Source organism: Acanthopagrus latus, chromosome 6 (genome assembly GCF_904848185.1).
Source record: "Acanthopagrus latus isolate v.2019 chromosome 6, fAcaLat1.1, whole genome shotgun sequence".
NCBI lineage: Eukaryota > Metazoa > Chordata > Actinopteri > Spariformes > Sparidae > Acanthopagrus > Acanthopagrus latus.
The window spans coordinates 16,105,679-16,118,758 of NC_051044.1; the positions used below are offsets into that span (position 1 = coordinate 16,105,679).

Consider the following 13,080-nt stretch of genomic DNA (forward strand, 5'->3'; position numbering starts at 1 on the left):
ATTTGAAAAGAAAGAGTGAGTCAGATTCAAAAGTTGTCACACACAAACAGTTTGAGCAGTGACGGACCACTGTGAAAAATAAGACTGGAAAAAAGAAATGACCAAATCGTAAATATGTGTCAAGACAGTAAAATGTTCACGTAGAGAAAATAAAACATACTGTACATTCATTCATACAGTCATAGAATCAGAAGAAGGACAACTGATGAGGCTTTTCAGGCACCTAAGGAGCAGTGTTTTCTGCTCCTAAATCAGAACCTAGGTCTAATATCCATTTCTGTCTTCATTTTATCATCTTTACTAGACCGCCTCTGTCAGATCCGGGACCTAAGGCGGGAGTCCAGAGTGGTCATGGGACGGGGGACAGGTTGGCCTCCCACGACACCCCTCAGCACGGCGCACCTCAAGGAGAACAGGGCCAGGGTCATGTGGCCAGGAAGAGTCTGCAGGTGGATGTGGGTAGCAGCAGGACTGGGAGGTCCCCCTCCGTGTCCCCTGACCGAGGCAGTGTCCCCACCTCCCCTTACTCTGTGCCACAAATTGCCCCCATGCCCAGCAGCAAGTTGTGCCCCGTCTGCAAAACCACCGACCTGATGGGCACCGGGGATGACAAGCCGAGCTTCAACACCTGCACACAGTGCCACTGCATGGTGTGCAACCAGTGTGGCTTCAACCCCAACCCTCACCTCACAGAGGTAGGCTGTGCTGCTTATCTAAATGGACTATACCTCTTTTTATTCATTATAGGGAAATGTGTATGGTCGTTTACCTGATGACTGACCCAACATGTAAACATAGTAGAGAATGGTGTGCATGTGAAGTCACTGCTGTCACTTACAAACACAGTCAGCATCTGTCGCGGTGCATTCACATGGAAAACAAAAACATCTAAAACACTGAGAAAATGGGGGGCGGGGGGCTTTTGTGCAATCGACTGCACAAACAGATTCAGGACGAATTCAGGCATACAGTATTATAGACTGGCAGAAGGCTGAAGAGAAAAGAAGGAATGAGGTGGCCTTGTGACGTCCAGGGTTTCTAAATGAAACATGCAACAAAATCTAAAAATGTTATAACCATGTCCACAGACATTCATGTAACTGTGATCAGGCTAAGAAAAAACACATCCAGGGCTCCTCAGGTCTTGTGGAGAGAGGGTGATGATTTAAAGGAAAAAGCTGAATAAATGAGTGGAGAAACATAACAACTGTGGCTCCGTTATGCTATTGTGTGCATTTTGCTGACGTGGTTAGGGTCCACTTACTCCCCTTGAAGGAAAGCGTGAAACAAAGTTGCTCTGATGATCACCTTATTCCTGTGATGTAACATTTCAATCTGGATGGGAGGGGCCTCTTCCAGGATGACAATGCCACCACCCACAGGATAAAACGGCTCACTGAATGTTTTGATGACTATGAAATGAATCAGATGATATGGCCTTAAGCGGTCATCAGATCTCATCTCAGTTTAACACATATGGTAGATTTTCGACAGGCATGTTTGACAGTGCTCTCCACCACAGTCATCAAAACAGCAAATAAGGGAATAGCTTTTGGAAGAATGGTTTTCAATACTTCAGGGAGAGAGAGAGAGACTTGGGGAATCAGTACCAAGGAGGATTTTAACTGTTCTGGTTGGTGGTGGCCCAGTATCTTCTGAAGACACTTGTGTGTTGGCTTATCCTTTAATTTGTCAGCTGTCTGTGTAAGAGTCATATTTTGTATAATGGCTGTTTGGTACAGTGGGAGAATTGAATTTCATCATTTTAGGGGTGAGGCCACTTGGTCTTTAGTTGCATTAATTCTTTTTGAGAGCACTAAGGCTTATCAGACTTTCTAACCTTAGCTGCTCTGTCGGCCAGCTCTTCTCAAAAGTTCCCTCAGTCGCAGGTTCTCCCCAGCTTTGCAGCCACAGGTTGAGTTTGATGAAGCCTCCTGACTGACTGTTGCTAGATTTGCGTCAAACTATCGGCATTCATACTTGGCTGAAATTCAAACCAGATGCTAGTTATGTGCGCAGGATTTCACTTGATTTTGCACAGTAAGAAATCAAAATCTCAGCACAAGTCACTGATGTCTAAATACCGTATTGACAGGAAAGAATCAGAGGAGAAAATGGCGAACTAACATGGGGGCAGTGTGGGCAGGGCATCAAGGCCATTGTAGCTGCAGGGCCTGTAATTTCTGAGGGGCAAAAGGCCAAACTGCAGGGGCATGGCAGGCATGGCTGTGGGCCCTGCCCTGGTACAGATGGGGCCATAATTCTTAAGGATATGTATTTGTTTTCATCCCAACTATACAACACTTGTACCCATCCTTCACATCCATAGTGGGTGGTGGTGAGGGAGGGGGCATCATGTGTAAAAGTGCCATCAGTGTATAAGTCATATATGCTCGCTCTTGTCTCTTACAGCAAGTGTACGTTATTGGTGATGCAGACGCCACATTTTGATTTAATTCGTCCTGTGGTAATTTATTCTCACTGACATTTGTGAGTAATGTCTGTGATGACTATTGTTATCGAGTTGGCCGTGAATGGCTCACAGGCTGAGTGAAAATGAGTGAGGATGTGAATTAGCGGCATGCTGGTCGAGAGCTGTTAACGGCCTACTTCTAGCCACTGTTCGCCTTGATTGATGAAGTGTTTAATGATCTGGTAGGCTCATGACCTTTCATTACCAAAGACCTGGGTTATCACATAATTCTAAGCTGAAGTGCTCAGTAACATATTCGTCACTTCCTGTTAACTGTAATGGATCTCAGGCCTTTATCTTGAGCAAGTGCTGTGCTCTTCCATAGCTGATGTTACAAAGAACATAACACTTGAACACAGCTACATCCAGCCTTCTTGACAGGCTCTAGTGAGCATCCACATCACGCCCAGAGCCTCTCCCAAACAAAGCCTTTTATAACACCACTGAACACAGTACAACACATCACCCCATCATTCACAATTGTTAATATGCATCTAAACAGTGATTTCTGTTAACAGGTAGCCAAGAAAGCCTATTGCCTTCATCCTAAAATAAATCACTTGCCTAATTTGAATTAGGCTATGCTTCGCTGTTACTGTGAGTCAAGTGTGGCTGTGTCATCTGTCACAAAGTTTCACATCAACTTCACTGAGTCATGTTGCAAATTGCAGCCAAGATGCACTGTCAGTTACGCCAGCCTACAGGCTATCAGAGCAACTATAGGCCGAATAAATGCTAGGATTTAGGCAGTAAAATGTTTGGTTCGTGAACTATAGATATATGCATGTAAATGTTTTACTTGCATGAGTGCATATTTGTGTAAGTGAAAGAGGGGAGATTCTGCAGAAGTTGGAAGGAGGAAGTCGTGGGAGATGGAAGGGATAGAAAGAAATGCGTGGAGCAAAGTGGAGACAGACAGTAAAGAATAGATAGTGGCAGCAAGTGAAGGAGAGCATGGCAGTAAAGAGAACTGCGGAGGTGGATGTTATGGGTATTTTTCAGCTCAGCCTTGGTGAGCTTGTCAGATGCTGACAGGGAGAGGGAAAGCGCTCAGCCTCTGGAGACCTGAAGATTTACCCCCCTAACCTACTTAGCATGGATTGGGCCTTTGCCTGGCTGCAGAAGATCTAAAACAGCCTTATCGCTCATCAGTGGAATTTGTGATGGCCATGTTGTCGCCGATCAAGGTGATGATAACGTTGAGATGGCAGGAATTCTGTTTGCAGTGATGGTGAGGACAGACCCAGAGGAAGGGGTAGACATGCTAACAAATATCCTTTTAAAGGGACAGTTTGCACCAAAATCTAAATAACACACTTTTTTCCTCCTACCTGTCATGCCATTGATCCATCTAGATTGTTTTGATGCGAGTTGAAGAGTTTTAGAGATATCAGAGTGTCCTGTCTTCTCTCCAATATAATGGAAGTAGATGTCACTTGTGGTGCTCAAAGCGCTAACCCATGTATGACATTCTCATGCTCATGACAGCATGGGAGGTAAACATTGTTGTGGTCCTCCCCTGCTAAGCTATGATGTTAGCTAACTTAGTTAGCTTAGTTATCTAGCCTCTTCAACATAAGAAGATGTATGCCTCTTTCTATGTTGTGATACAGCTGGCAGGTGTCTTTTGGCAAAAAGGAAATGAGTAACTGGGTCATGATTTCTTGTAAGAGACATTGCTGTCGCATTTTCAAATGTATTTTTTTGGTGCTTTGAACACTGCAAGCCAAGTTTCTATATAATATCATTAGACAGACAACTCCACAGCAAATATTTTCTTAACTCAGCAACTCATGCCAGAAGAGTCTCAATCAGAAGTCGCCACCACAATGCATGTGGGTGCCTGGTCGCCATCAGTGAGCATATACGTAGGCCAGAGGGCATCTTAAACCTAGGTTGTCTCCTAATGTAGTTGTAGAGTATTTCCCGCACATATACTGTACTTGGGCGGAACTGCAGTATATTTGGCGACTCACTTTTAGTATTTTAAACTTTTTTTCATCCACCATCACAACACCATCCATCTGAAATATTTTATTGAACAAGACCCCTCCATATTACTCTCTTCTTGACATTGCTCCTAGTCTCAAAAATGTTGTAACCCCTGGTCTAGATGGATAAATGGCACTGAACAGTTGTATTAAGCAGGAGCAGATATCTTTATTATTATGTTCTTGTTTTCATTTGTTTTGATAAAAAAATTACTTCTTGCACGTTCTGTTAAGATCAGTAACTAATATATTGCAGTTCTGGGATTTTCTCTCTATAACAACACAAGTTCAGTTTGGGTTCACGTCCTGCTTTGTGAGAGATGAGTTTCTGTTTACAAAGATTTTACAGACACTGATTGAACTGTCCCAGATTACAGGGATAATATGAGCAAAATCTGTTATTGGAGAGGATTTCCCCCAAATTACAGAGAGATGGCAGTGCTGATTAAAGTGTTGATTACCGAGGGCGATTCCATATTTGGATCTTTTAGATTATGCTTATTCACCACAAAGTCCCAAATGGTATTTCCAGCCCGGAATCAAAAGTATAAATTAGAGCAGTTTTCCTTTGCGAGAAGCCGCATTATCAGATGAATTTCTCACAAAGACAATCTCTGCTCATGGAAGATTGTTTGAGGAACCATAGCAATTGTTGAAATACAAGTCGGAGATGTGTTAAACAACCTGGTGATAGGAACACAATTTAGAGAGATGTAAACAGCTAGCAACAAATGGATGTTGTGTGCCACAGATTGTTACAGGGCTGTCAATCAAGCCAAGACGGCACAGTTTATTTAGAAACGTTGGCTGAGAACGTGCAAGCAATCGTGAGCTTGTATGTAGGTGTGTGCATGTGATCGTGTTGTGATGTAGATAACAGGAGGGTGAAAAAAAAACATTGTTTGGTGTTTCAGAAAAAGTAGTGATAATGAAGGTGTTGGTTGTGATGTAAGAGGGAATGAGAACAGCAGACAGAGAAAGAGAAATGAGACAGTCGTAGACAAACTCGTGGACGGTGACAAAAAAACAGAGAACAGGAGCTAGTGAGAGATAGTGAAAGTACCACAGACAACACCCCCCCCCCACCCAACAGTGCTCTCCCACCATCATACAGGAGAACATCTGCTTTATAATTGGTCCAATTTCTATTTATAGATCCTACCCTCCTTCTGTCTGCAACGATGGCCTGGTCCTGAGAAGCCACAGCTGAAAAAAGAGAGAGAGAGAGAGAGAGAGCCGTGTGTCAGCAGGGGGAGACAGGAGGGGAGAGAAAAGCATCATCATAAATTAACCATAATACTCAGAGTGTTCATGTCATGCAACGCTACAGCTCCAAGTGCTACACTGCAAAAATACAATATACAGAAATGAATAAAAAAAGATTATTCTGGGGCACTTTTGAAAATGAAGCCTTTTCTGTATGCAGTTACGTGTGCGTCTCGACGGTGAAGGCATCAGCGTTACCAAAACACTCTGGAGATGTAATTCTTCTTCTTTGTCTAAGTCATGAAACGATGACTTTTTAATGCATTTGTTTGAAGAGCGCCTTGGAAGTGTCTTTGTCTCTTTTAACCAACAATCCCACAAGCTGAGAAATAGTTTTAACAAATGCGCCCACACAGAAGACTCTGCAGAGGCACTCTATTAATCTCCTCGACCCCCATCGAAATATTTCAAGAAGGTTGCCTCAGTTGACACTTGCTCTAGAAAAATTCAGCAGACTATCCAAAAAATGTGCCATCTATTGATATATATATATACGCTGGCCACCTCGCTCACTAGTACTCTCAGTAGCGAGTGCTATACTTGTATCTTATATTTTACATTCAGACATTTTCTGTGGTCCACTTCTGCCCTTATAAGAAATTTCTTGCTGCACCCCTGGCTCTACAGGCTATTTTAGCATCTTTTTATTCCTTGTTTTGGTTTAATTACCCAGAAGTTGAATGATTTCGTTCAGTCCCCCAATTTACAACCTAACATAAGACCTCAGATAAACCTACTGTACTCTAACTGCCCAGCAACAAATCAGCAGACAGACTAGTTGGTGAACATATTGGAGCATTGCTAATAAAATTCACGAGTTGATGGAGACCAAAACAGAGTAAAAGCAGAGTAAATATTCGTCTTAGATTTGTCTGGTGCACTTGGTGATTTAGCCTAATCCTAACCCAATAATAAAGAGTACATCTGTAATTACACTGTTTGACAAGTTGTTACAGAGGTGGCTTGAACTGGGGGTGTGTCTTTAGCCACTCCTAAATGACTGTAGAAATATAGGAACGCTACAGGCAGCAATGTGTCTCTACGAGCCTCTTGTTCTTCCTCAACTACACGTTGCTACTTGACACTTTGATCATGAAGGTGACACTACTGTACAAAGTAAGTAGGCTACAATTTAGTATAGCATTGCATATTTATAGAATATTGTTTAGAATATTGTAGATCCAGGACAAAACTGACAGAAGGGCGGGACTGAGTGAAAAAGACACACTCGCAAATCTGTCTGCTACTTCAGCACCACCGACAGCAGCATGGATGCATCAATAATCAGCACAGTTAGAGTGCTGATGTTTCAGAGCCATGATCGGGGCCATAAATTTGAACGTGCACAGACCTCAGTCAGATAGAGGATCAATGAGTCAGACAGACTAGACTAATAGATTCAACTTAACAACCCCTCTGCCCCTGCACTCTCTGAACTGCAAGAGAAGCAAATTAATTTTGCTAACAGTGTCCCCCCTCATACCCCCTCAAACTGTCTACTGGTCGGGTGGCCAGAAAAACACGACTCAAACTAATGTTATTATTGCTCTGTGTCTGCTGGATGTGTTAATAAGCAACTAACACTTTAGCCACAACGACTTCAGGTGATATTATATCAGTGTTCTGTTTGCAACTTGTTCTACTTTCCCCAAGTTTTTGGTATTTATGTTTAGTCATCGGTGGTTTAAGGTGTCCTTTAAGGGTAAATTTAGAACTTTGAGTGTAGTCCATAAATAGTTTTCCACCAGCACTCTCTGTGTAAAAGAGGGTTTTTAGCTGTGACTAGCAGATAGTATGAGTCACTGCGTTGGTCAGTCACTTGCACATGTACAGCGATAAGATACCTTGCAGAGTCTCAGTTAGAGACAGGGCTGCTGTGGCTGACTTGAACTTTGATGTTGCCCAGCTTCTAATCACAAGGCCAAAAATTGATTTTCTCAAGCGGCTGCAGTATCACCACCGTGGAAGAACAATCTGTCCACAGTGTCATAAGTAAACATTATGTCATTTATTTCAAAATGTACTTGAAGGCAACTTAGTAGGAGGTGAGTCTCTCAGGTACAGTATTGATCTTAGTTTGAACTTTAACTTGTGGTTACTTTGAGAATTTTCAAGTTTACTGCTTGCCTCATACTGAGAGCTCCTTGAGTTGACATATAACATGCATATTGTGTGAGTGACCACATTTTGATAATTCAAGATTATATATGGCCTGACTCCTCTTAGAGTGAGTGTAGAAATAATAGCTCAGTGAAAAATAAATACAAATAAATATGAACTAAGATGAAGTGGTCATATCATTGAGGGTAGGGTTAGGGTTAGGGATAAGTCCATTATACCTCAAGAGAGCCAGAGCCGTTTCTAATCCGCTCAAATTAATTCAAATATTTTGCATCGGACATCTCTAATCCCCCTCTAACTTTGCATCATGTGGCACGAGAGATTCAGTGGCATACACATCCGGCAAAATGTGAGACAATAAGGTTTTGTTTTGTGGATCTCTCAGCTGTGTTGGCTTGAGCTTCCCTTGAATTGAAGTTAAATGTTAGGATAGCATGGGTGGCTGTGGGGATGTATGTGAAATTGATTGTTGACAGAAGTTGTGGCGTCTTGGTAAAGAAATGAGTGAATGACTAAAGATAGTCTAAATGATTGTTTAATAATTTGGTTTGCTTGTCATCAAAGGTTTCGCAGGAAAATTTGCTGATTAATAATTTGTGAAAACAAAGAAAGGCACAGTTTCACTCTTGTTTTCCCTCCGACCAGAAAGTGGTATTCAGCCTGTATGTGTGTCATCTGCTGAGTTAGCACCTTAGGCTTCAGAAGGAATTAAAGCTGGTTTCCTCCTATTCTCTGACATATAAGTATCAGTATGTACAATGGATTTGGGGATTAAAGGAGACTTTTCTGCTTATTTTAAGTTTTATACTTTATTTTGGGTTACTATTAGAATAAGTTTACATGCTTTAATGCTCCAAAAACACTTCAGACTGTAGGCTTTGACTTTTTTTAACTTTAAATAGCTTTTACATTTCCAAAAACCTGAAAAAGAAAAGGAAAGGAAAGGATTGAAACAAAGTACAATAGGTCTCCTTTAAACATTTATGTTGTTTTGTCATTTTTTTCAATCAAATTTCAGAGAGGAAACCTCTTATGAAACATATACTGTATGTTATTAAACTATCATATAGAAAATATCAAAGTGTTTTCATGATAGCATTTCAGACAGTGCACATGGCTGTTGGGACAGACTGGAGCTTTAACTGGACAAACAGTATGAACTGGGTCAAGAATCCAGCTGAGACACTACATGCTGAATTTTGCATATACCAAAATATTTTGCAATGAGAACTGCCAGACACTAAATCTGGGACACTGAGTTTAATTATTACACCATAACTCACTGCATTTATAGTCCCAAATCACTTCAGTCAGTTGGGCTGTGCTCTCCAGCAAGGAATAAAAGGAATCATCACATCTTGTCAGTCTGTTTTAAATTCAGGTAGGTATCGAGTTTCTTTAGTCCATTTTCCTAACTTCGCTTCTGCAATATAAAGACAAGATAAACGCTTTTAAAGTTCAGTGTCTGCCACATGGTGACTTCTTTTGTATGCAACTCATAAGTTAACCAAACTGTATCTGGAGCACATTATTTATGTATCAGCACAGCAGCATCACCAACATTACAATTGGTTATAGGTGCTAATATTTTCTTTTGAAAGGATTATCAAGGGTTTACAACAGTGTATTTTAATTACATGTAAATTCTCAGTTTTTTTTATCGGGTTGAGTCAATGTGAATAAATTAAACAACTTGGTCTAATTATTACAAATACACTTCCACATAAACACATGGGTTTTTCTAGTGTTTATTTTTTACGCATTATACATGAGCGTAATGCCTTTCAAATTTGTTATTCTATCTAAATCAATCAATAAATTACACATCTAGTTATTTGATTTACTCAAACTGACTCAACATGATAGAAAAACTCAATTTGGCCCTTTAAAATTGAATTTATGGACGATGATTAGATGGGAAACATACATGTAATTATAAAACTTCCAGAGTTCCCTTTTATCATCTCCAACTTGTACAGAATGCTGCTACACACATTTTTAACAGGCATCAAAAAATATGAGCGCATTACTCCTCACCCCAAATTATATGCAAGATGTGTTGACCTCTTGGGTGCCTGGGTATTTCCTAAGATTAGTAGATGTAGCTCTGCTGCTTATTCTCAAATCCTGGCTTGTGACTAAAGGTGACCGGGCCTTTGCATTCAGAGACCCCAGATCATTAGCATCTTCTAAGTCTTGTCTTTATAAGAGGACATTTATGAATTCTTTAAATTAGTTTCTGGGTTTCATCATTTTACTCTTACTCAACTTTGTTTTATCCGACAATGATATTGTGGGATATGATATTTTATGATATTTTTGTATATTTAGCTGTTGTTTGTTTGTCTTTTTTATTTCCTTTTTTGTGAAGTGGTTCGTAATAAAGTTACGTTTAACAAAGTTGTTTAACAAAGTGCTATATAAAAAACTGTATTATTATTATTATTATTATAATTCTACTTGAGTTATTATTCTGATTATTAGTGGAATATTTTCAGGCTTCCAATCTAAAATATTATATTAGGAATGTACTATACGGCAGTTTAGTTAGTTTTACATTTTTTACCAAGTCATTGCCAATATTATATACATCTATGGCTGTATATGTTTGTTATTGAGAGGTGTTTCAGGCAGGCATGTTTAAGGTAATATTTTTAGTGGGGCAATGATAATGATAGATATGATGCTATCCACCACCCCGCACTAATTCGCAGTAACAGTATGGCTCCCTGCTGTGCCTCACACTGCAGCAGCCCACCTGATGAGACTTACTGAATAAATTGCATGAATAGATATTTAACAGTGATTTTACCACAACCACTAATAATCTCTACTTTTCCAGGACTAAAACTGTTTTATCGGGATTTCACTTGTGTAGATGTTCATAATACTGAGTGTTGGTGAGCACGGGCAGAGAGAGACAAATTGACAGAGAGAGGTACAGAGAGGGGGAGCAAAAGAAAGAGAGCGAAAGGGAAGCGTTGGGAGGAATTTCAATTTCTTTTGGCACAATTTGCAGGGAATTGATAAACCGCTGCATTCTGGGCATCCTGATCCCCAAACTGCAGTGCTCAGCTGCTGTACGTACTGCATGGTGATACCGCATTGTGATCTTCAAGACGGAGCTTCTCTCTTTGTCTGCAGTCTTGTTTGGTTGAAGTTTGATTCTGTCTCCGAGCGTGTTCCTTACACAGCTTTCCTGGGAAATGATGGACTGCATGATGTCTCATGCCTGTCAACAAATGCAAACTGGATAAGAAAAAGTGGGAAACTTTGTGAACTTCTAACATGTGAGTGTGTGTGAGTGTGTGAAGCAAAAATCTATTCTGTCTTTCCCCTTAGCAGTCTTATTTTTACTTCTACTTGTCACACTTGTAGGATTATTCTGTTCAGGCCTGTGCTGAAGAAAAAACCCACAATTTGTGATCCACATCTGAACAAATGTATTGTCCGTAAAATCAACACACTGGATTTCTATCAGTGTAATTCTTTTATGGTCATTTATTGTAAAATATGGATGGGAATCACAAATTAACTCAAGATGCTATTCATAATACATTGTTAAAGAAGCATTCATGATACAGGGATTCTGTGTTCATCCATACATTGCAAGAGAGATATCTGTCAAGCTGAAGAAAACAAAATGTTGAAGTGCAGGAATCATTTGCTGCATTGTGGTGTCAGGTTCACAAAATTTGACACTACCTGAGATGAAACAACGTAGAAAAATTGGATAGAGACTTAGCTTAGTGGCTCTTTATAGCCCACACTAACTGTAACTTCCCTGTGTGTGGCATTATTGCAGTGTAAAATACCCTTATCTGGCAAATGGATTGGCAGAAAGCAGAACGGCTCTGAAGTTAAAGGAAGGATACAACTATGCCTCACTTAACTTTTTCAGTCTGTGTTATTTAAGTTTACTGAGGTTTACACAACAAGGTGAAGTGTAGAGTTGTGACTCTGTTAAGTCAAATTGTCAGGGTAACCTGTTTAGATGTGTAATGTGTAAATGTGTAATAATATTAACTGTACAAGAAGAAATGATACAATATTTTCTCCCACCTCTGTTGTAAAAGATAGAGTGTTTTGCGACTGCATCTGAGTAAATGATGTTATTTTTATGCGGTCACATTAATTACAAAAAACAAAAAACTATAGTCAAAAAATTATCAGGACCTGTAAGTAGCAATTTGAGAGTGAAAGAAATATTTTGCTACAGCCATCAGATAAATATGAGCATAAAATCATAGGTATTAGATATCACCATTAAATACAAAATGTTTAGTCGATCTTATATCACCGTGTTGCTGTTCCCAAAACATCATAATGTTGGAGCATTACCCGACATCTGTAGGGATGGAAAAAATGGCAGCTCAAAGGTGGGTCTGTGGGCAGAGTTATCACCTAGATGTGAAAACCTGGAGGACTGTGGGGGGCCGAGATCAATTCAAAGTTCAGTTTTCACTTATCATTTTCCATTTCTATACTGTCACCATTTACCGTTATCTGTCTCTGATTTAAGCAACAAAAATATTTGCTCAGGTTCAGGAAAACATAGTTTGGGTTAAGATATTCCCTTTATGATGTTGCCAGAACAACACCAACATGTTTAGCTGTTGGAACTTAAGGTTATTCTACTGTTAGACCCATGTAGGCCAATAATAGTGTTGCAACAATTGGTTGATTATTCCATTGGTTGATCTTCAGCAAATGTTAACTTTTTATAACCAAATAATCATCATCAATCAATCAATAGTCATTTACTGAGCAACAATGCCACACAGTAGCTTGTCCCAGCACCTGAAATGTATGGATTTGCTGATTTTCTTTGATTTATGTGATAGCCATCTGAATATCTTCAGGTTTGTAAAAATGGTAGTTAAACAAAGAAGAAATCTGAAGACGTCAGGCTAAGCTTTAGACATTCAAAAACAATCAACCAATTATTAAAGTATTCCTGAAAATGTAACATATAGCATTAGTTAGAGCTCTAGATTTGATTAATAATATCAGATGTTGCCAAAATTGAGCATAAAATTCAAAATATAAATATGTGTGTATGTGTTTTGCCAAGGATGCTTTGCTCTCATTATTTGATCCATATCCAAGTCTCAGTGGGCCTTCGCTGCTAAAAGGTTCTATTTCTGGCAGCACGTTGTTGTTCTTCATGAAACCACAGTGCTCGAGCATCCTGTTGGCAGACACTGAGTTCTCACAGAACCGCGGGCT

At 40.0% G+C, this 13,080-nt stretch overlaps 1 protein-coding gene across 3 annotated transcripts in view; it reads left to right on the forward strand.

Moving 5' to 3' along the window:
- bsnb (bassoon (presynaptic cytomatrix protein) b) overlaps positions 1-13,080 on the forward strand; it is a 72,250-nt gene that overhangs the window by 8,175 nt on the left and 50,995 nt on the right. For all 3 annotated transcript variants that reach the window (XM_037101767.1, XM_037101768.1, XM_037101769.1), the window contains exon 2: positions 305-695. In XM_037101767.1, the coding sequence (XP_036957662.1) occupies positions 305-695 (391 nt within the window). The remainder of the gene's footprint in view (positions 1-304; positions 696-13,080) is intronic.